The sequence below is a fragment of the Mesoplodon mirus genome, assembly GCF_964341445.2.
Source record: "Mesoplodon mirus genome assembly, chromosome: 14".
Classification (NCBI taxonomy): domain Eukaryota; kingdom Metazoa; phylum Chordata; class Mammalia; order Artiodactyla; family Ziphiidae; genus Mesoplodon; species Mesoplodon mirus.
In genome coordinates this window covers 42,696,465-42,718,120 of record NC_138990.1, presented here as the reverse complement: position 1 = coordinate 42,718,120, position 21,656 = coordinate 42,696,465, and the positions used below count along the sequence as shown (strand labels likewise).

The window sequence follows — 21,656 nt, the reverse complement described above, 5'->3', positions numbered from 1 at the left end:
CCTCTGTGCTCTCCAACTGATCTGGATCAGGGACCAAGGCCTAAGATGCCACATCTACAATCCAGTGGCCAGTTGCTGGTCACCGTCGGTTGAGAATTTGCCACGAGTGGCAGCACAAAGCCCTCCCTTGGCCTGAAGAAGCCACTGCCCGTGCCCCTTCACCCCAGAGCTCATGCCCCTGACCCCTGTGCTCGGACAGAGAGAACCCAAGCACTGGGGCTGGGACACCCGAGCTGTCCGTGAGACTGGAAGTCACAAAGAGCCTGCCCGTTCCTGCGTGGCTGGGGCCAGCGTGGCTCGGCGGGGCTCGCACGCCGGGCAGCTCAGCTCTAAGTGAAAGGACACAACAGATTGGAAAGGAGATGCCAGCCAGTGTGCCATCCTGAAACAAAACACAGTCACTCTGGGGTTAGTTGGCAAGTCCAAACACAGCATTGGGAAGCAAGCAGAGGTCCTGTCCTCCCACTCTGAGCACAGTCCCGGCTCAGCGTCTGCCCCGGAGAGGCTGCAAGGCAAAATGAGCAGCGGCATTAATCTGCTGATGGGTGAGAGAAACAGGAGCGTTACCCTGGGCCGGCCCCCTCGGCTGCTCTCCCTCACTAAGGCGCTAGAAGGTGGCCCCTAACGTCTTTGCAAGGGTATGAAGCAGACAAATTAAAAAATCAACATAATGGAAAAAAAAAAAAAAGAGATGCTCATGCACCATTAAGACTCATTCAGGTAGAAATAGGCAGGGCAGAGGGCAGAAGGGGAGGGGGGCGACGGCTGAGAGAGACCGTGTTTAGGACACACCTGGTCTGTGCTCAGATCGCGCTGGTTTGAGGCTCCGAGTACAAGTATCAAGACATGCAGCGTGAATGAGGCTTTAGCTACGAGTCAATTCTCCCCGACTCTGGCTGGGGAAAAGCGACCCCTTGGGTGCCTCGTGCTCCTCGGTGGGGGATGGTCTGGTCGATGTGCTTTCCTGGCATTAAGTTCACTATCGACAGCAGTGACGATGGTGCTGGGGACACATGCTGGCCCAGTGGGGGCAGCGTGCAAGTGGTCCCTTAAAGTGGAGTCTGCAGTCCTCCTAATCTCAGGGAGGGCTTGTGAGCCACTGAGAAAGCAGGATCCTCGCGGGGTGGGGCAGGGTGTTGTCTACTGCTGGCAGAGGCCCCTGGAGACCAGCAAAACTGTGTGGGACGGGCCGGGGAAAGTGGCTGCTCTGAGGCTGTGTGTGAGAGGGCACTGGGGGGGAGGAGGGGAAGGAGGAGAGATGGCTACTGGCTCTGTGACAGGGAGTCACGCTTCAGGAACCTGCAAGAGAGGGGAGGAGAAAAGCGACACAAAAGCGTCCTACAAAGGAACAGACCCGACCACAGCTGGAAGGAAGGCAAACCTTTGAATCAGGTCCTTGAAATACAAGCTGCAGGAAGCTAGAACATTTTGGTGGACTTCAAACTCTCTGCCTTCAACAACAATTTTCAGGTCTGTAAACGCTTTCGCTCTGCGCTGCTGGTTCAATTCCTTCAACATTTCTGCAGAACAGAGAAGACAGACAGGGCCAGGTTCCCATTAAGAGTTTTTTTTTTTTTTTTTTTTTTAATTAAAATTTTTTTTCAAGAAGTAGAGAAATAGGAGAATACTTGACACTGTTTCTTGGCAAGACTGGCTCAACACACTGACAGTCAAAAGAAGTCACAAACATAATGCGTAAACAAGCAGCAACTGGGAGGGGCTACATAACCAAAGGAATAACGACTTTCAAAAGCAAATAAACAAATACAGAAAAACGAAACAAACGAAAAAAAAAAAAACCCCAAAAACCAAACCCAGAAATTGAAAGTCTGGGAGAAAAGATTCCCATACTGACAACCGGAAACAGAGAGAATACATCATCACAAACAACTAAAAACTGTAATTTAACTATGCAACAAGTTCTCCAAATGCCAATGAGTGCTGATGTATTTGATACCAAGTAAAGCATGGCATTGTGATGTAAGATGGGCTGGATATGGTTCAAAGGAATAAAAACCACAAAACCTGCAAAAACAGCATCCCTTATGTTAGACACTCACAGTCATGGCTGGGGCGAGCTTCTTGGGGAGGGACCCCCGAGAAAGGAGGGGTGGAGTGGGGGCCTGACGAGCACTTCCCTTTCGCACTTCCGGGACAGATACAGGGTTGGGGGTGTAGGAGGGGAAGCAAGCAAGGGGCAGGGATAGTCTGCACCTCCTCCCACTTCCTGGGTCATCTCAGGAGCCCCACCCTTCACCTGGGTCTTCAGCACAGAGGAGCCTGGCTTGCAGCCCCAGGAGGCCCCAGGAAGTGACCTCAGGGGACTTCCCACCCTGATGCACACCTACCTTTGCCTGGTGGCTTGGCCACCTGGGGCCAGCACAGAGAATGCCCCAGGTCCATGGGCTCCAAAACTGGGTATGTCAGAAGCTTCTCCCAGACCCACATCAAGGCTCAGAATGGGGAAGGAGGAGAGCCTGACAGCTGCCCTGCTCAGTTTATATAAACTCCTTCACTTGCAAAGTTAAGGCCTTCAGATGAGCAATGCTCCCAACAGCCGCGCCCTGCCGGCCTGTCCCCCCACCCCACGGGCCCATGGACAGAGCCTGCCCTTTGTAGTGCTGGTCGCCGGACATCAGAGGTCCAGATTCTTGGGCCAGAATGACCTAGACTGTTCATCAGGTGAATGGGAGAGGGTGGTCTGCAGAACTGAGCCCCACCCTCTGAGTCCCCCACCAGCACCTCAAGCCCTCCGAGTGGGTGCTTGCTGCACCCTGGCTGGTGTCCCGGAATTACCCTCCAGTGTGCCCTGCTCCAGCCTGACCAGTCATCTCTGTCCTCTTGGGCCAGCATTGGGTGCCTGCCAAGATGCCCTGCTGAGCCCAGCTCCTCCTCTGACACTATGACTGTGGACAAGCCCTGGTACTTCCTGAGCCTCTGTTTCTATGTCTGTAAAATGGGGATGGAGGCTCCCATTCCATTCCCAGCGCTGGGTGAAGATCAGATGCTCAGGCCCGGGGATGGCCAAGGGCTTGTGGGCTTTGAGGTCAGCCAGGCCCTTCTTTAAGAGGACATGCTGGGCTCTAGCTCTGCTGAAGACCAAGGAAGATGGTGGGAAGGGGGCGCCCTGGAGCACACCCCACATGGGGGACTGAGGTGGTCGGGCAATGCTGAATCACTGTCCCCACCAACCCCACATCAGGCTGAGCTGGAGTTGCTGCAGGGCACATGCAGGGGTGTGTGTGTCTTGCGGGGGCATTGGCTGGGGTCTCTAAAGGCTCCCCGTGGAGCCTGGAGCAAGGGAAACCAGCAGGACCCAAAGCACCAGTGGAGGGCGTGGAGGGCACCTGTGGGGTAGATACGGGGGAACAGACTCAAGGGCTGGGGGAGAGACAGAGATGTGATGGGTGGACAGGAGGGGTCAGATCCCAAGAGCCTTGTGAGGGGGCTCGAGCTTAATGCTATGGGCACCAGGGAGTCACCAGGGATTCTGTGCAGGCGGGTGACAAGGGTAGACTCTGGCAGCTATGGCAGAGGCAGGATCGGGGGCAGGAAAGCACCCTGTGGAGAGCTGGGCCTCAGAGCCAGGCCTGAGGGAGAACCTGATCTCTGCCTCCTATCAGTTGTGTGACCTTGGGAAAGTAACCCAGCATCCCCAAAGCCTCAGTTTCCCGCTCTGGTGAAGGTTAAAGGAGCTAGCCCGCGGTAAGCTGTTAGCCGCGGGCCCAGCACATAGTAAACACTCAACGGTGGTAATTTTCATGTTTTTGTTGATGATGGTGATCACTCTGCAATCCAAGTGAGACGTGACAAAGGCCTGAACTACAACGGTGACGGAGGGACAGAGAAAGACAAGTATTTAGGCTGTGGATGCCATGGCCATCCGTCCTGGAGGGACCGTGGCGGGGTTGGGAGGTGTGTGAGGACCATGTCCGGGCTTCTGGGGGGGACATCGGGAAGGGAGGGGGTGATGAGTTGAGTTGTGGGCCTAGGGTTAGGGCCGTGGGATGCCTGGGGAGAGGTGGCAGTGGGGACGTGTAGCACATTGCCGGGGTGGATCCCACACAGGAAGGGCCTGCAGGGTCAGGCTGGGTTAAGGCTGAACTGCTGCGCTCACACATCAGCTCCAAAAAGAGCCACCAACTGAATTCATTCCCAAACCATGAGCCAGATGGATGATGTCATGTTTTTGAGTGAAATCCCTTGGGGGGAAACAGAGTTCTGGGCTGGAATTCCTGATTCTTGTTCCAGCTTTGCCACTAATTGGCTGGGTGACCCTGGGCAACTTGCTCCAGCTTTTGGTGCTCAATTCCCTCAAGCACCCACGGGCACCTGCTCTGGTGGCCCCAGTTGTCAGGCTGCACTGAGTGATGAATGCAGCCCCACATGCCTCCTGAGTTAACCGTGCTCAGGGGACCGGGGTAACACAGCGCCACACAGGACGCCACCCCTTCTGGGCCCAGAGCATTCTGATTGTTTTGGAAGATTTTATTTCAAATGAAGTTTCCAGCAATGATTATATCTGTGGCCCCAGAGCCAGCCTCAACGCCTGCTGCCCTGGGAATTCTGGGCCGGATCTGAGAGGTGGTGCTTGGAGATCCAGGTCATCATAACTGTGGGCTCTTTCTACTCTCATTTTGTGGAAATCTGGATTTAATAGCTCGGCAAGATTACTCAGTTTCAGAAGAATTTTTCAATTTATGAAAGGGCTCACCAGGGGATTCCTTTTCACAGCAGGGCCCCAAGTACATTCAAAGTATTGATCAGCTGGCACGTGCCTACTGTTGCCCCCTGAGTGCCCAGCTGGAGAGCTGGTATTTCGGGACATTACGACCGAGTATCCATGGGAGGAAACCAGTATTGGCTCCGGGCACAAACTGCCCTCCTGCCCACCCCATATTGGCAAGGACAACTCCTTAATGTCTGAGGGGCTTGGAGGCCTGTGGGTTCCTGGGGAAGCCTTTGGACAAGCCACGCCAGTGCCCAGGTTAGATAGTCTGCAAGCCTCAGGGCAGAGCCTGGCAGGGGCTGCGTCTTCAGAGTGGACTCCAGCCGCACGCATCCCAGCACCCTGCAGAATTTGGCTGCCTTGGGCTTGTGAAGGAGGAGAAGTCTTGACCTCAATGTCCCTCCCTATTGGCTGGCATCAGGGAATTGTTTTCTGGTCTTCCCTACTTTCAGTGGGACCCCACACCCTTGCCTTGCCCACCCAAGTGGCTGCCCTGTGCCCTTTGCTTAGCCCCTCCTTGGGGAACTCCCCTGACTCAGACCATCTGGCAGAAAGCTCACACCCACCAGTTTACTAGGCTTCTCACTGACCCCTCCCCACCCAGTCCTGCCTCTTTTACCACGTAGAAATCTCTGCATCGATTCTCCACCAGCGCTGCCATCCCTCACTTGAGTCATTGCAGCCGCCTCTAAGGCCGTCTCCCTGTTTCTGGCCTGTTCCCCTCCAAGCTCTCTCCATACATCAGCCTGACGATCAACCTCTGCTTTTTTTTTTTTTTTTTTTAAATATTTATTTATCTGGCTGCGCCTGGTCTTAGTTGTGGCATGCGGGATCTAGCTCCCTGACCAGGGATCGAACCCGGACCCCCTGCACTGGGAGCGCAGAGTCTTAACCACTGGACCACCAGGGAAGTTCCCATCAGCCCCTGCTTAAATAAACTTTGCAAGGCTGGGTAGTGGGAACAAGGCCCTCTGTGATGCCTCCCCCAACAATGCCCAGCCCCTCCCCTCCCCGGTGGGCCCTTCACTCCCCACTGAAGCCTCACTGCACCCCAGGCACGTCCCCCTCCATCTTTCACTCACCTCTCTGCCCCTCTGCCCAGATCTTTCTTCCTCCCTGCTTCTCCTGGCTAATTACCATTTTATCTTGCAACACCAGTTAAAGTATTATTTTGTCCCAGACCTCTTTGCCTCTTTCCCCTTTTCCTGACAGATCCCCTTGCCCTCCGCCCACCTCGGCGTCCTGTGCTTACTTATTTAGAGCATACTATGTAATTATTTATTTATATGGATGTCTCCTGCACTATTTTCTTTTTCTTTTTATCTTCAACAATTAGTGCAGGTCCTGGAGTATATATATAGTTGGTACGGTAAATTGCAAAAATTCTTTGCAGCCCCTCCCATCATCAAAGTGTGGAGTTATTTGCCCCACCCTTTGGATCTTGACCGGCCCTATGACTTGTTTTGGACCCTAAAACATGGTTGAAAGGACACTGTGAGTCTGAGCCACAGCCTCAAGAAGCTTTTGCTCATTTTCTCGGGACGCCTGGCACCACCACCATATAATCATGCCTGGGCTAGTCTGTTGGAGGATGAGAGACCACGTGGAGCAGAGGTAAGCCCTCACAGATGAGCCGCTTACACCAGCCAGACCCCCACCAATATCAGCTGAGCCTGACCCAGATCAGCTGAGCCCAACCCAAACTGCATAATCTAAATAAGTGGTTGTTGTTTTAAGCCACTAAACCTTAGAACTGTTTGTTACGCTGCAAGAGCTAACTGATATCAAAGGCATGAACAGATGATGAACTCAAGTGCTCAGAGAACTTCCTCTGTGTCATTCTCTCCCTTGCTGGTGCAGTTTGAAGTTAATTCTTTTTGTTGTTATTGTAAAATTACCATCCTAACCATTTTTAAGTTCAGTAGTGTTAAATACGTTTACACTGCTGTGCAATCAATCTCTAGAACTCTTCATCTTGCAAAATTGAAACTCTGTACCCATTAAAGAACAACTTCCCATTCCCCTCTTTCCCCACGACCTGGCAATGACCATTCTACTTTCTGTCTCTCAACTCGACTACCCTAGGTATCTCATATAAGTGGAATCATACAGTATTTGTCTTTTTGTGACTGGCTTATTTCACTTAGCATAATGTCCTCAGGGTTCATCCATGTTGTATCATATGTGAAAATTTCCATCCTTTTAAAAGTTGAATACTATTCCATTGTATGTATTGATCACATTTTGCTTATCCATTCATTTGTCAGTGGGCACCTGGGTTGCTTCCCCCTTTGAGCTCTTGTGAAGAGTGCTGCTATGAGGCTAATTCTTAACCTCACACAGACATCTCTAAACACCCCGTCTCAAACTCCATTATATGTGGTTAGGGTAAACCAGCTCTGTGGATCCAGCAGCAAGTGGCATCAGAGGGAAAGGAGACACTAGGAAGGGTCTGCCCGGGGCTGGATGCTTTGCTTAGAGGAGAATGAGGCCGCAAACAGAACCAACACTGGAGATGAAGTTGCAGCCAAACTTCTGCATATTTTTCACCAAACGACACAAGTTATTTGTAAGAGACTAATGGGCTCGTTCCAGCTGGACCAGAAGGGCTGTCTGAGGTGGTAATAAAGAGGAAGAAATGTCAAATATTAAAAGGCAACGAATTTCAGTGACTTTGCAGCAGAGTCCATTAAATCAGAGCCCCGAGAAAGGTTGTGCGGCCAAATAATTTTTTTTCAGAGCTCAAGTAAGAACCCAGCTAGGTGATAAACGCACCCGACTCCACTGGTATTTATGACACCTATTTGATAAAGGACCCGAAAAAATTATAAACTCAGAGCAGTTGTGAAATATACTGAGAGAGCACAGCGAAGACTCTCATGCACACCCAGAGGATAATTCATTCGGGACCAGGAGCCTGACATGTGTCGACACCGTGGGGACAAATGATGGCTTTACGCAAACAGAGCCTCCTGCTGCTTCTGCCATAGCCGGTCAGGGAGCGGCCAGGCTGCCAAGCCGGATGCTGCCTTTCCTCCTCTTCCCTCTCCCACCCATCAGATATACACACTTCCCCTTTCTCCGCTTCCAAAGAAGTACTGGGCTCAGAATCAGCCTTGAGAGCCAGCTGGGCTCCAGCTTCCTGGTAAGATGGAATAAAGCCCCCCGTGGGCTGCACGCCCAGCCTGAGTCGGAGGGATGGGCCTTCTACTGGGAAGTCACCCAGTCCCAGTCCCACCAACCTGCGGGCAAACCCTCCCAGGAAACGGGGTTCTCTAGAGCAGGGAAGCGTGAAAGACTCAGGCTTCTTGCCTGACTTAGCATTTTAGTAAGGCGACCTTCTGCTTGTCCTGCTGTCCGAATGGAAATTTCTGCCATTTATCTGAAAGGGAACAAAAGCCCTAAGAACAGTTGCCACCTCTCAGCAGCCTGCCTTTTCCATGTCGTCCAATGCTGGGTGACAGACCTATTTCTCAAGCACCAAAGGTCCTTTCTCTTCCTACAGTCCCCGCCCCAGGGCTGCCTACCAGCGGGTGCTCACTAAGCATTTGCTCGGCAGAATGAAGTTTACATTTCAGTTGGAACATTCTTATGCCCTCCAAGATGATATAAAAATCATTAAAAATTTTCCCCTTCAGTTTTTTTGAAACCCACCTAAAGCTAACAGAAACATCCCCCTCTCTTCCTCTGTCTCTTAGAGTCAAGGACTGAGCAGAGGCAGCTGCCAGCCTGCGCATGGGGGCAGCATGACCCAGAGACCTAGATCAAGCCACAGAACCACCATGACTGCCTCACCTACAGGCCCACCCAGGCAAGGAATGCCTGATCCCTCATTCCTAAACTCCTACCCAGTGGCTCCCAGAGCCTTCTAGGACCTGTTTGTAACCTTTGTTTATAGCTTCACTTCTATTCATGTCCCCACACACCCCTCAGCCCTTTCTCTAAGTTCATGCCCTCTATAACCTGTTCCTTCACTTTGGTTGTTTCTCTCTGCCCCTTTGGCCAACTTTCCCCCAACACTTTTTTCTTAGGGTCTCATCCATCCCCTAAGCCTCAGCTTAAATTCCATCCTATAAGAATTCTGACCGAGTTCCTGGATCACAGACCTCTCCTGTGGTCCCACGAGACTTTGTTGGTGTCTCAATTGCAGTAGAGATCCCTGGCTGCCTAATTTCAGAGGAATGTCTGTCTGTCTGTCTCCTTTCTAGGCTGTGATCTCCTGGAGGGCTTTCTTCTCTGCCCCCACCGCCCCCCTCCCCACTGGACACCTGACACCATGTTTTCCACAAAAAGTTCCCTTCTGATTGGAATTCAGGGTGTGTTACAGACCAGATGCAGACATGTTCTGGGTGGTAAGAATAACTTCCCCAAAACATGATCCAAAAGAACCATTTGAAATGTCACACTTGTGTGGAATCAGCCGGAAAGAATGCAAAAATCAAGCCCCTTCTAACTTCAGGAGACACCAGTGTTAATAATAACGATGATGACCCCACCCTTCATATGGCATCTATGGCTGCTAAAGCATGGTTACATTGATTAGATCCTCCTTGGGGAGGGATTTATCTATTCTGTTCAGTGCCAATGGCTTTGAAGAGCCTAAAAAGCCCTCCTGGGAAAGACTGACCACCCCACCAGCTCTGCTGAGCAGAGGTGCAGCCTGGAGCCCTCAAGGCAACTCTTCAGAACAGGGGGCTTCACACGCAGTGGTCAGAGAGAGGTGGTCTTCTCAACTTTCCAGGTTCCCAGCTGCCTGGATGGTAAGACCTGCCCACATGTAAGCCAATAACTGGCCACCTTCACTGACAGCACTTGCTTTGTGACCTTGGGGTAGGAGGCAAAGGGAATGGTATTTTGTTTGGGGAGGGATGGGGGAGGCTGGGGGCAGAGTGTTAGGACCCCAGCACCAGCCTTGAGGAGCCTGGCCAGAGGGTGGTCACTGCAGAAGTGGGGGCAGACCTTTGGCTGAGCAGGAAGGCCACTGGGCAAACCCTGAGGCTATAGTTGGAGGGAAGTGCCTGGTTAGGTCAACACTGGCAGCTGTTAGTCCTTCCTGCCCCAGTAAAGAAGGTTCTGCCTGGCTCCTTCTCCTGCTTTGAGGTTGGAAGCTGAGGGGGTGACGGGAATACTCTGAGCAGGAGAGGGTGAAAATGTCATGGTGGGAGGGGGTCAGAGAGATCTCGGGAAAAGGCCAGGGCTTAGGAAGCTTGGGTGAGAAATGAGGTCAAGACCAGTGTTCAGAGAGCTCTGCAAGGAGCTGAGACTCCAGGGTGACACGCTGGAGGGGGAGGGCTGACATGCAGTGAATTAAGCATCCAGGTGGTTCAGGTCAGGATGCTGAAGGTGGGGTTCACAAGGGCCTGGTGGGAGGCCAAGGCAGATGAGCTGGGAGCAGCCAAGTGGTCAAGGATTTTGGAGGGAAGGTGACCCCCTTTAGGGGCTAGAACTTGGTTAGAACTCCCTCAGGGAGGCGGGTGCCCACAGGGGCCTTGGTCCTCAGGATCAGGGGAGGACGAGACTGGGTCTAGCAGCAGGGACAGAGTTGAAATTGATGTCTGGGGTGGAGGTGAGGAGCACCCCACTCCCTCTGTGCTCTCATAATGCTCTGTGCCTCTGTGAACTGTGTTCTGTCTATAGTATATTTAGAGACACTGTTTCTTCTCCACCAGAGCGTAGATTCTTGGAAGCCGGGGCTGGTTCTTGGCTACAGGGACTAGAGTCAAGAGGCCAGGACAGATAGTTGGGGCCAAGTGAGAGAACCAAGTTCAGCACCTCGGAGAGCTCTAAGTGTCCAGGGGTCAGGGCAGAAAGCAGGGAGGGCTTTAGAGAGGTTAGGGGTGCCCTGGAGGAGGAGACCAAGTCCACAGCTGAATGAGGCTGAGGTGTGGACATCCCCTTTCAGAGGCAGACTCTGGGAACTTCAGATACCTTGTGTCTGTCCCACTCATTTATCCATCAAACGGGTGTTGTCTCCTGTGTGCTGGTCACTGGGTGGGGCCCCAGGGACACACGTGAATGCACATGTTCAGAGACCTGGGGAGCTCACTGTTTAACGGGGGACACACTAAGTCACTGTGATGCCGGGAGAGAAGTTTTAGTGGGGCAAACACCGGGCAGAAGAGCAGCAGGGGAGGGGGCTGGCTCTGCTCCATGGGGGCTTCCACGGGGCTGGCGATGGTTAAGGGAACACTGGAAAGATAAGTAGGAGTGGACCAGGTGGGCTGGAGGGGCAAGGTGTGAACCACACGGATGTACGTGTGTATTTGAGTGAGTAGTGTGTATAAGTATGTGGGCAGGAACGTATGGCATGTGTGAGCACGTGATGTGTGTATGAGCATGCATGTACGCATGCATGTATGTATATAAGCACATGTGTGTACGAATATGTGTGTTTGAGCATGCGGTGTGAGAGACAAGCCCATATCAGGCTGTGAAAGAAACAAACCCTCCCGAGGTCTTTATCCCACAGGAGACTGGGTGCCATGGGTGAATTTGATGAGAGGGAGCGAGAGAGTCAGTTTTGTCTCCTGCACTCCAAAAGGCTGCTCAGAATCAACCGTGAGTGGTCTCACACCCCACACCGGGGCCCACATCCTCACACTGCACCCGCCCCCGTCGCCCCCCGCCTTTTGCACACCATCAGGCATTCCCTTCTTCCCGATGGCCACTCTGTTCTTCCAACCCATTCTGATGCCCTCCTCTGAATTTCCCAGGTACACAGTCAACCAGCTGAAGCACATTTGTCAGGTACCTTCAAGGTGCAGGGCACAGGGCTGCGAGCTGGGGTCGGGGGTGGGAGTTGCAGGGGAGCCGGGTTGTAGATGAGCCAGACCATCCCGTCCCAGGGGAGAGTGAAGCTCAGTGGGGACACAAGGCGCCCATGGTGAGAAGCTGGATGGCAGCCAGCGGGGGTGCTGAAGTCCTCCTGAGGAGGGAGAGATGGGTGGCCTGGGGATGACCAGGAAGAGCAGGGGGTGTCGGGTGATGGCTAGCTATGTCACCATGGAGAGCCAAAGGCACACGAGGAGAGGTATTATTCTTAATTTAGCTCACAGTCTAACACAGGTTTACTGAGGACCTACTATGTGCCAGGCCCTGGACTATGAAGACGAAACCAGTTTCCATCCTCAAGGAGCTCACAGTCTGATGGGGGAGGTAGACGCTGCAGTGAACATAGGTGAGTTTGGTTGCTTGATGTTGGAACCCCTTTTCTACTGGGGAGAACCCCAAGATGCATGGGGAACTGGGCCTTGTCCCTGTGGGAGTGGAGTGGAGTGGGGGCGGCTCCCTGGCAGCTGGCATGTAGCCAGGAGACCTGGGCTCAGCTGGTCTGATGCTCGTGCCCTGGACTTGGAGGTTCCAGGGAGGAGTGCAGGGCCAGCGGCGATGGTGACCATGGTGACTGGCGGAGTCAGTGGCTCGGTGGCACTTGAGCACCGGCGGGGGAGCTGCTGCCAGTGCAGAGTCCCAAGCAGACAGGCCCTGCTGGGGACGGGTCTGTGCTGCCTCCGTTTCTGCCCCAACTCCCAGCCCAACTCCTTAGCCTCAAATAAAGATCTGCTCGGCCGAATTCTGTCAGAGCTGTGGACTGGGGTTGGCGTCCCAGGACCCGAGTGGGACAGACATGCATGCACCCATGTTACACTGTGTTGTATGCAGCGTGATGAATGCCCCTTTAGCAGAGCTGCCGAGGGCGTGGGGGGAGCACAGGGTACAAGTGGGTGAGGGGAAGTCTGTCTGTGCAGAGGCCTGGAGCCCTATGACAGGCTGGATAAGCTGTGCTTAGAACCTATAGACTGTAGGCCTGGGAGGGAAATTTAGAAAAGCCGTCCCAGTTGCCTGGGGCACAGAGGGGTGGGATAGATGACTGGAGGTGGTGAGACCCTGCCCCTAGGGGTTGCTGCTATTGGGCAGGTGAGCGGTGAGGGTGAGGCCTGGTCTAGAGCCTGGAGGATGGTGGAGGGGGCTCTGAGGTCTAGGGGGAAGCAGAACCACAGGGCTTTGAGAGTCCATGTAGGGCTGGGGCCGAGGGGAGGATTTCTGGCCACTGTTCCTGACTTCGGAGCTCTAGGGTCCCCTACCTCCAGTAAGGCCTGGAGCATGGTGTTCAGAAACCAGGGGCTGGTTGCTGCTTCTGTTCCTTCTGCATCGTTGGATGAGCCCCTCAAACAGATGGTCTCCAGGCCTTGCCTCTGGGGCTGCTGGGACAGAGGCCCTCCTGGGTCTCCATCCGTGCTCACCCCTCCTGAGGGCCTGGGCAGGGTCAGGTCTGGGGCAACACATCGCCTCTGATGAGGAGCCATCAGCCTTTGTGCTATCCTGCGCTCTGCTACCACCATGTTACAGCTTTCTGTCTTACCTTTCATTATCTTAGGGGCAAGACATCAGATTTCTGAATACATGTGAGAACCTGTAGCTGGGACCCACCAGAGAATTTGAATAAAGAGGTGTCAGTCCTGCGTGTACCCCCAGAGAGGTATGAACTCAGAGCTCAACTAAGCCGTCGGGGAGCAGACGGCGGCGGCTACCACATCCTCCAGCACAGCCCAGCCTCCAGCAGAGAAGATGTGACTCCAGGGGCTCAGTCTAAAAAATGTGCCACCTGGTTTCTTCACCTGGGGCAAACGTGGAGCGTGCTGCCTACCCTCCATTCCTGGCCAGCAGGCAGCCCAGGGCAGGGGGAGCCCACAGGGGGCCCTGCTTCCCTCCTTCACTGCCCTGGATTCCCAGAGGGGCCTGGGCTCTTTACCTGGACTGGCCACCCTGACGGCCCCATCCTCTTTCACCCAGAGGCCCTGCTGACCTGCCTTCCACCAGGCTCCTGGGAAGCCTGGGTGAGACAGCTGTCTGTGTGGGTGAGCAAAGGGGCTGGGCGGGGGAGAGGCGAGCGAGGGGCCCCAGAGCTTCTGCACCCAACACTGCAGACCCCAGAGGAGGGCGTGCTTTGGAAACAGAAGAGCAACAAGGACCCAGGTGAGGAAATGAAACCTCAAATAAGCGATGTGGAGCCCAACAACCAGACACAGTCCCAAAGCCTAAATTCATGGGCTATATCCCGTGGAACCTTGCTCTGTTGCCAGCTTCCTGAAGGGAGTCCCTCAAAGGCTCCGGCCAGCTGGGCTTTGGGACAGTCAGCCCCCTGCCCGAGGAAGGGGCGGGACGGCACAGAGAGGGGGCGGGACGAGGTGCTGCGGAGGATGGGGGACCAGACAGGAGAGAGAGACAAGGAGCGGGGCACTCCTGGCCCTCCCCCACGGTTCCAGCAAATCAATCAGTCGTTTAAAAGGATTTGTGAGAATTAGTGAACCGGAGCTGGGAGTACAATCAGCTCAGTTACCCAGGTAAAGAAGGAAATGAAACGGAGACCCCAGATGCCAGGGCCTAATGGCAGCTCAGAGCTCTGTGAATCACACCGCAGGAGAAGAGAATTCACAGGCCGAGAGGACTTGGGCTGAGGAGGCAGCGCAGGAGCGTACGTGCGTGTGTGCGTGTGTGCGTGCGTGCGTGTGTGCGTGCGTGCACTTGGCGGGGATGGGGACCCCTCTCTGCCGCACTTGTCCCTCTATATTCCTCTCGGAGGGGGTGTCTCTCCGTGGCCGTCTGCCCCTGGGTCTCCATCCGTGCTCACCCCTCCTGAGGGCCTGGGCAGGGTCAGGTCTGGGGCAACACATCGCCTCCTGGCATTTCAGGGGAGGTGAAAGCCTAGGCGATATTTCAATTTTCCTGCAGCTGATGGTCTTTAATCGCCACCATCATTCTAGGAAAATTAGAAAATTAGCATAAATGAAGAAAGTGGGGCTGTGCCCCCCAGGAGATCAGGGGTCAGCTGCAGGGCCAGAGGGCCAGGTCTGCCTTAGCGTGCCGGGGCCAGCCCCGGAGTCACACCTGAGAGACACCATGGCCACCGGGGAGCAGTCAGCCCCGGCCCTGCCTCGGGCACCCACTCTTGGTGCCCCGTCTACCAGCCAGGTATCCTGCACTCCTGCCTGTCACACTGGCCGTGGAGTCCTGGGTGCACGCAGCCCGTGGACGAGGCACCCCAGGCCTGGTCCCCGGAAAGGTCTCCGGGTGGGCTCTCTTGACAGCCCCTTCGACCCCGCCTCCTGCCTCCAGCTCAGGCTTCTCCCCTGCCAGGCCCTCCCTCTTCGGTATGTGATCTTCGCCTGATGAATTCTGTCTCTGGTTAGACTGTGAGCTCTGGTGCCTTTCATTCCCTGCATCCCCAGAGCCCGGTGCAGCCTCTGGAACCCACAGGACTGGGTCCCGGGGTCGCTCACACATGCTGAGCTCCCGGTGGCGACATACGCAGCCAAGACCCTGATGCAGCAAGACAGTCCTGTCTGGGCACACGTGCAGGCCGTGCTCCTGGACCTTCTGGGTTGACTTCCCTGACACAGGACCTTTCACACTGTTCTCATGATTTCAGCTGAGCTGTTGGCTTTAATGATACCCCTCTCTGCCCGGTCACTTCCCCACAGGTATTTAGCCTGACAGTCTAGTTTTCTTGAGGAGCTGAACCTATTAGACTCTATAATAAAGCCAGAGTACTGTTTTTACAAACTCTCCTTGGAAGTAATTACCCAAGAGAAGCAGTCCTGCGCAGACAGGGCCGGGCCTGTGTCTCGGCTGCAGTCCCGGGTTCTGGTGTACCCCTGCTCCGGGCGGGCTGGACACAGGGGGTGGGCACCCTGGGCACCTGCCACTGTGCTCAGAGGCTGACTGAAGGTGGGCACGAGGGGCGGCTCCACCCCCTGCCTGGCACAAACGCTGAGAAGCCCAGCCTAGCCCGGTCTCCTGCATGGGCTGTGTCCAGCAGGAATCAACCTACAGGAATGGAGTGTGTCTGTGTGCAGGCGGGGAGGAGACCAAGGCGACTCCGCTGTTCCACTTTCTGCCCTCGAGAGCCTTCTTGGCACGAGGTGCAGCTGTGCACTCACAGGGGGGATGACGGCCGTGACGGGTAGTGAATGGCGTGGTAGGGACTTGAACGGGCAGCTCCCAGCTGCTGTTTGGACAGGCGGCTCCCTTCCCTTCATCGGGTCCTCTTCCTCTGCAGGACCCGTCTACCCATCCCACGAGACCAGGTTCAGATGCCGTCTTCTGTCCCACCACACTGGGCTCACTACAGAGCCAAGGTTATTTTCTCATCTCTCAAGCCCTTGGACTGTGGGTGCCCACAGACGGGACCCCAGTGGGGGGACTGGGAGGGGCAGGGAGGGTGTTTGCTGATGGAGTGAATGGCTTTGACCAAAAGGGAAAGAAAGCAGAGTCCTGCGGGATTCGAGGGTTTGAGACTTTGCAGCCTGGCCGCGTGGAGGGCTCCTGACCAGCTGGGTCTCCAGTTCCCAGGAATGACACAGAACCTGATGGAGAATCCTCCTAGGCTCCAGCAGTAGCCTCCCGTTCGGGCCCAGGGATGGGGAAGGTGATGCTGGTCCTGACCTGGGAGTTGTCCTGCCATCTGTGGGCCTGGAGCTTCTACAACTCTCCTGTAGGGATCTGGGCTGGTTCCTTCTTGGGGTGAACGTTGCCTTGGGTGGGTGGAGATGAGGGGGAATCCATGGGGTAGGAGGGTCTGGGTGGGAACCTACAGCCCCGGGCCCAGGGAGAAGCATCCAGGCCCTGGGGCAGGCTGGAAAGAAGGCTCTCCCCAGCACAGCTGACCTGGACTTGGGCAGGTCTGCAAATCAAGCTGTAGAGCTCCCCGAGGCCTTGGGAACGACCGCATGTGTCCTAGCAAAGGTGGATCCAGGGCTGGCTGGAGTGGGCTGGCTGCCCCCAGAAGCTGCTCCCTCAGCTCCCATCTTCTCCCCTCTACCTCCTGGAGGTTTTGAAACCAGCACTTCTCTCCTTCCTCAGGCTCTGCAGGCCAAGGTATGGCTGTGCCTGTCCCCTGTTAGCAAGACCTATGTTGTCTACCCTGAGCAGCTCTCTTAATGGGATACGTCTGCACAGAGAGGAGCTTCCTCTTTCTCTGACAGTTGCTGCAGAGGAGAACGTAATAGATTTTGACCACTGCTCCAAAAAGCTCCCACTGCTAAGAAAAGCTCTCAAAAGCAGAGCCTGGATCTGCCTAGCCTCTCTACCCCAGTGCCTGGCATAGCTTCTGGCTCCGAACAGGTTTCAGGTAAGGTCTGAATAAGTGATTGAGGGAATGAATGAATAGTTGCTGGATCAGACAAGGTGTCACAGAATCGGACGCCCTGAGCTGGGTCTTGAATGGATAGGATTTGAGCCAACAAATCCTGAGTCCTTCCATGGAGGAAGTGTGGCCCCCAGAGTGCACGGCACAAGCAAAGGCACCGAAGCAGCAAAGCCCATGGAGGTACCACGGACTCTACGGAGTCTGGGGCAGCGGGCTGGTGGACGGACAGAGCAATGGCATCAAGCCGGGAGAGCGAGAAGCCGCAGAACCCTGGGAACAACTGCGCCGAGTACGGTAGGCGTTTCCAGATCTCCAGCATCTTTCTTCCCCCAGCAGCACCCACCAGGGAAAGAAAACCCTGCGATCCCCAGCACTTGGCTCTCTCCCAGCCTGGAGAGAGGGCGGAGGGAGGCGAGCAGGGCCACGTGGACACGCTCTCGAGCGCACTCTCTCCCTTGCCAGCACCCACTCCGCAGGCATCTGAGCAGTGACGGACCATCTGCCTGGAAGTCATCTAGAAGAAGAAAGGACCGTGCACGTCAGCCAGAACAGACCCAGGCCCACCCTGGAGCACTCGCTATTCCTAGGGGTGGATCGGAGGCCCAGGTGGTCCAGGGTGACTTGGGTGGCAAGGCCAGAAGGAGCGGGCAGGTCTCCAGGTGCTCTGGTTCTGCATGGTGACACTGCACAGAGATGGTAATGACGATGAAGGGCATGGCGACCTTTCACTAAAAGCCCATGTGTGCTGAGATGGCTCTTCACACACGACGCTGCTCTTAAGTTTCGAGTGTCTTTTACATATGAGGGAGGCGAGGTGAGGTGCCCGGTGTCTCCCACTGGAAGCTGAGGCGGGTTTGATCTGACACGGGCCTGCCCTGCCTAAGGCATCAGTTCTCAACCTTGGCCTGTGCATCGAAGAACTCATCTGGAAGCTTCAAAAAAAATATACGGATGCCTGGGCCCCACCCCCGCAGTGCGTTGCGGGTGATCTAGGCACCAGGATTTTTAAAAAGCTCCCCAGGAAATTTTAATGTGTAGCAAAGTTGAAAACTTCTGGTCTCCTGCCCCAGTGCTGTTGTTTCTGCTTTTTTGTTCTCATTACTGAAATCTCCAGAGCTCAACGAAATTTAGTGAAAAAAATAAAATAAAAATAAGGAACGACAGTTCGAAGAGCCAGGAATTTATGCAAATGAATGCAAATAAACACACACTTCCATACATATGTTTATGCAAATATTCTTGTGGTCCTTGCAAATCACTCACCCGCCTGCAAGCAGCTGTCTGTGATTTTTTGGTGAGAACCCCGGGCAGGGTGCTCCGGTTAGTGACAGGTGGTATCACAACCTCCCAGAGCAGATATCTCTATTAGCAAACTCACCCTAGAAGTCCTCCACGCATAGAGCCCAGCTTTGTGCACCAAAACCCCGTCCCCAACTCGCTCAGGCCTCAGGGCTCACTGAAGGCCACAGACCAGGAGGGCTCAGGAGCAGTTGCCTGGTGGGTACCTCAAGGCCACCAGTGCCGTGGGCAGAGAGAGTGGGGGCCTGATAGCCGCTGGAGGACAGCTCTGATCACCGAGGGCCGGGCCGGTCTAGGTGCACTGTGCCAGTCTAGGTGGGCTGGCCTGTGGCTGGGCACTCCACTCCGCCCTGTCAGTGGGTGCCCCATGTGTGCTGTCTGCCCAACTGGTCCTACAGCTCATTCGCATCAACCCAGTGGGAGACACTGGACTTCAGAAGACAACTTGCCCGGTCAAGATGAGAGACTGGCACCGTTCACCCTCATCCCCTCAACGGACGCTGACTGTGCCTCCAGCACTGGTTTGCAACCGCTTCTCCCAGGCCTTGTCAAACAGTTATGGCCTCTGTAACTTCAGTCTCCCTTGTTTTGCTGCCTCAAGGATGAGCCAGTTCTGCACCCTGCTGGCCTCTGGCTCTGTTCCCTGAGAAGGACTAAGAGCCACTGAAACCTCAGTGCTTCCTTCCTGCAGGCTCAGCACTTGTCAGGGTGTCCTCCCTAAGCTGGGCACACTCCGCCAGTGGCTGCCTGGGGTAGAGCCTCCTTCCTGCAGGCTCAGCACTCATGAGGGTGTCCTCCTTAAGCTGGGCACACTCCGCCAGTGGCTGCCTGGGGTAGAGGGAGTTCCCCAAGACCAGGCCCTGTACTTTGGGGTACCAGCTCAGCCTGCTATGCACAGCCCTGGAAAGGTCACATCCAATTTCTTATTTCTCTCGCTGCTGAATCCAGGGGGTGGAGGCCATAGCCATTTGGGAGGCTTTGGGGAGGCAGAATGTGAGCTCTGTGAGCGTTTTGTTTGTGATGCATGGTAGGCGCTCACTACATTTTTGTTGGCTGAGGGGACACATGAGCCTTTCCCCTACAACACCCATGCCTGACGATCTTCCCAGTTGTCTTTGTGACTTGTGCATGACTTGGGATGGGGGAGGTGTGGCCTGTCCCCATGAGGGTGCTCACCACTGGGAGGGCAGCTGTAGACAGTGCCCCTCATGGACCCAGTGCACAGCCCGGGTCAGGAAAAGCCTCCCGAGTTGAAAGGCCAATTCACCTGAGCACAGTTCTCACTTCGGGTGGTGCTGGTGGTAGGGAGTTGGCAGAGGGGTGTCAATCCTTCCAGGCCGTGATGGAAACCCAGTGACTGGTGTTCCGGTGGGGTGCCAGAAGTCCATTCAGGTATGATTCTGTCTTAACACAGAGCTCTTACGACGACCTCCCCAGCAAGGACAAAAGCCTCTGAGCCTCTGGTGACAACCTACCCACCAAACTCTTATGTGCCCTGGGAGTCCAGTGCAGTGAAGAGAAGTCTGCCAGGCTGTGTTGGGAGACAGAGCTCAGCCTTCCGCTCATCCTCCCTCCACTTGCTGCCCTCAGGGGTCACTCTTAGCTCTTGTTGGTCCAACTATCCAAGAGAAAAAAGAGCTTTCACACTTGGGAAAATCTTTGCTAGAGTACCAGCTGGCTTCAGCTCAGCTCCCAGCCTCTGCGGAGTTGCTGCCTGGGCACCTGAGAGACCCCCCCTACCCCACCCGCCACCCCCATCGGAGAGCACTATCTCCCCACTGCCTGCTTCACTCTTGCTGGCTTGAACTGAGCTTGTAAAGGGCGATTTTATTCTTTAATTATTCCGGGCTAACCCTTCACCTCCTCAGCTTTTCTGGGCTGTTAGGGAGATTCCCTGTGGTTCCAGTCACTCAGTGGCTGTGTGATAAGGGACAAAGGAGATAAAGCCACCTCCTTTGGAGGAAATGGGGGGAGATTAGCCCCGGAGCCTCCATGGCTGGTTGGCTGTGGGCCTGGCCAATGAGACTGGGTCTGTTCCATGGCAGGCTGTTGTCTTGAGGGACCAGCCTTCACCCATACGCTGACCCTAGGGCAGGCCAGCCATGGCTTCCCTCCTCTCTGTTGAAAACTGGCTGGAATGGTCAGAGGTGAAGGGAGGGCAAACAGCATAAATTTCTGTGGACAACCTGATCCACCAAGCTGACAGCCAACTAAACCAAGAATGTCAGGAAGCATCCGTTCCCTTCTCTTGGCTCTCTCAGTACAGATGTGCTGTGGGATCATCTCACTCAGGTCCCAGGGACCCAGCGTGAGTCATCCAGAGTCTAGAGTTAAGACGGTAGAACCGGTCCAGAGCCCAGGACCTAGAGCAAACTGAGAATTTACATCTAGAGCCCAGAGCTTAAAATCTAGAGCTTCAAGCCCCAGCCAGAGCCCAAAGTTTAACACAGAGGCTAGATGATTACCAATTTAAAAACCTGAAGTTCAGACAACTGGACCCAGTTCTGAGAACCCTCCCAGCACCAGTGTGCTAGAAAGCTCCCTTCGCTGTCTCCAGCCCTCTGATTGACACCTGACAGTGTGTGGAGAATTAATTATGGTCAGAGCTTTTCAACATGCAATAAAAAGCCTTTTAAACCATTCCGATGGGAGGTGATTAACTCTATTAAGTGGCATTATGGATCTTCCTATCTGTTGCTTTCATAAACATAGTTGTAGACGGAATGTTTTATTATGGGCATAAAAAATGTCCCACATTACAATGCATAAGCACATATTGATGTTATATTTCTTCACTGTGCTGCACGCCCCAATCCCCAACCATTCCGAAAAGAAACTACAGTTCTTAATAATTTATGCTCCAAGTTTTAACCAGGATTATCAATGGCAGCTTTTGAGCTTTCTCTTTTGGCAACACAATAGATCATAGTAAAAATGCACCGACAAGCGATGTGTCCGTTTGATTTTTTCCACCTGAATCAGCAGCCCAAACTCCAGACACAGCAGTTTAGGGCAAGCAGCACACTGAAGAATTTAAGTCTAAGCATTTAATCTGTTCTTTCCATAAATTTCTGCTGCTTGTGCTTTATAATGATTCTACCAGAGGAAGTTTATTTATATCGCAGATTTTCAGCATCAGCACATTGAGAACACAACGGCGATCGCTCAGTCAATAGCTTACAGCCATGTATAATATCACTCCGGAAATCAAAAGCCCATTTGAAGAAAAGAAGCCTCAGATTAAAGTCACTTGAAGACATCAATAACTTGGAACTCGCTAAAGAGAAGTTATAAATATCCAGCCGGCGCATATGCAAATAGGCGTTTGCAGACGCCCGTCCGCCCCGCGCGCCCGGGAACCTCCCGTGGTCCCTCCCTCCCCGGAGGCACGTGAGGGGGCGGGCCCGTCTACGTCACTGGGGGCGGGCTCTCCCCTCTCCCCTCTCCCCTCTCCCCTCTCCCCTCTCCCCTCTCCCCTCTCCC

The 21,656-nt window shown here is 54.4% G+C and overlaps 1 protein-coding gene across 2 annotated transcripts in view; it reads right to left on the bottom strand.

The window, feature by feature from the left end:
* The window catches only part of KLHL29 (kelch like family member 29), a 311,895-nt gene that overhangs the window by 23,224 nt on the left and 267,015 nt on the right, over positions 1 to 21,656 (bottom strand). For both annotated transcript variants that reach the window (XM_082642211.1, XM_082642212.1), the window contains one exon: positions 1,382 to 1,520. In XM_082642211.1, coding sequence (XP_082498337.1) covers positions 1,382 to 1,520 — 139 coding nt within the window. The remainder of the gene's footprint in view (positions 1 to 1,381; positions 1,521 to 21,656) is intronic.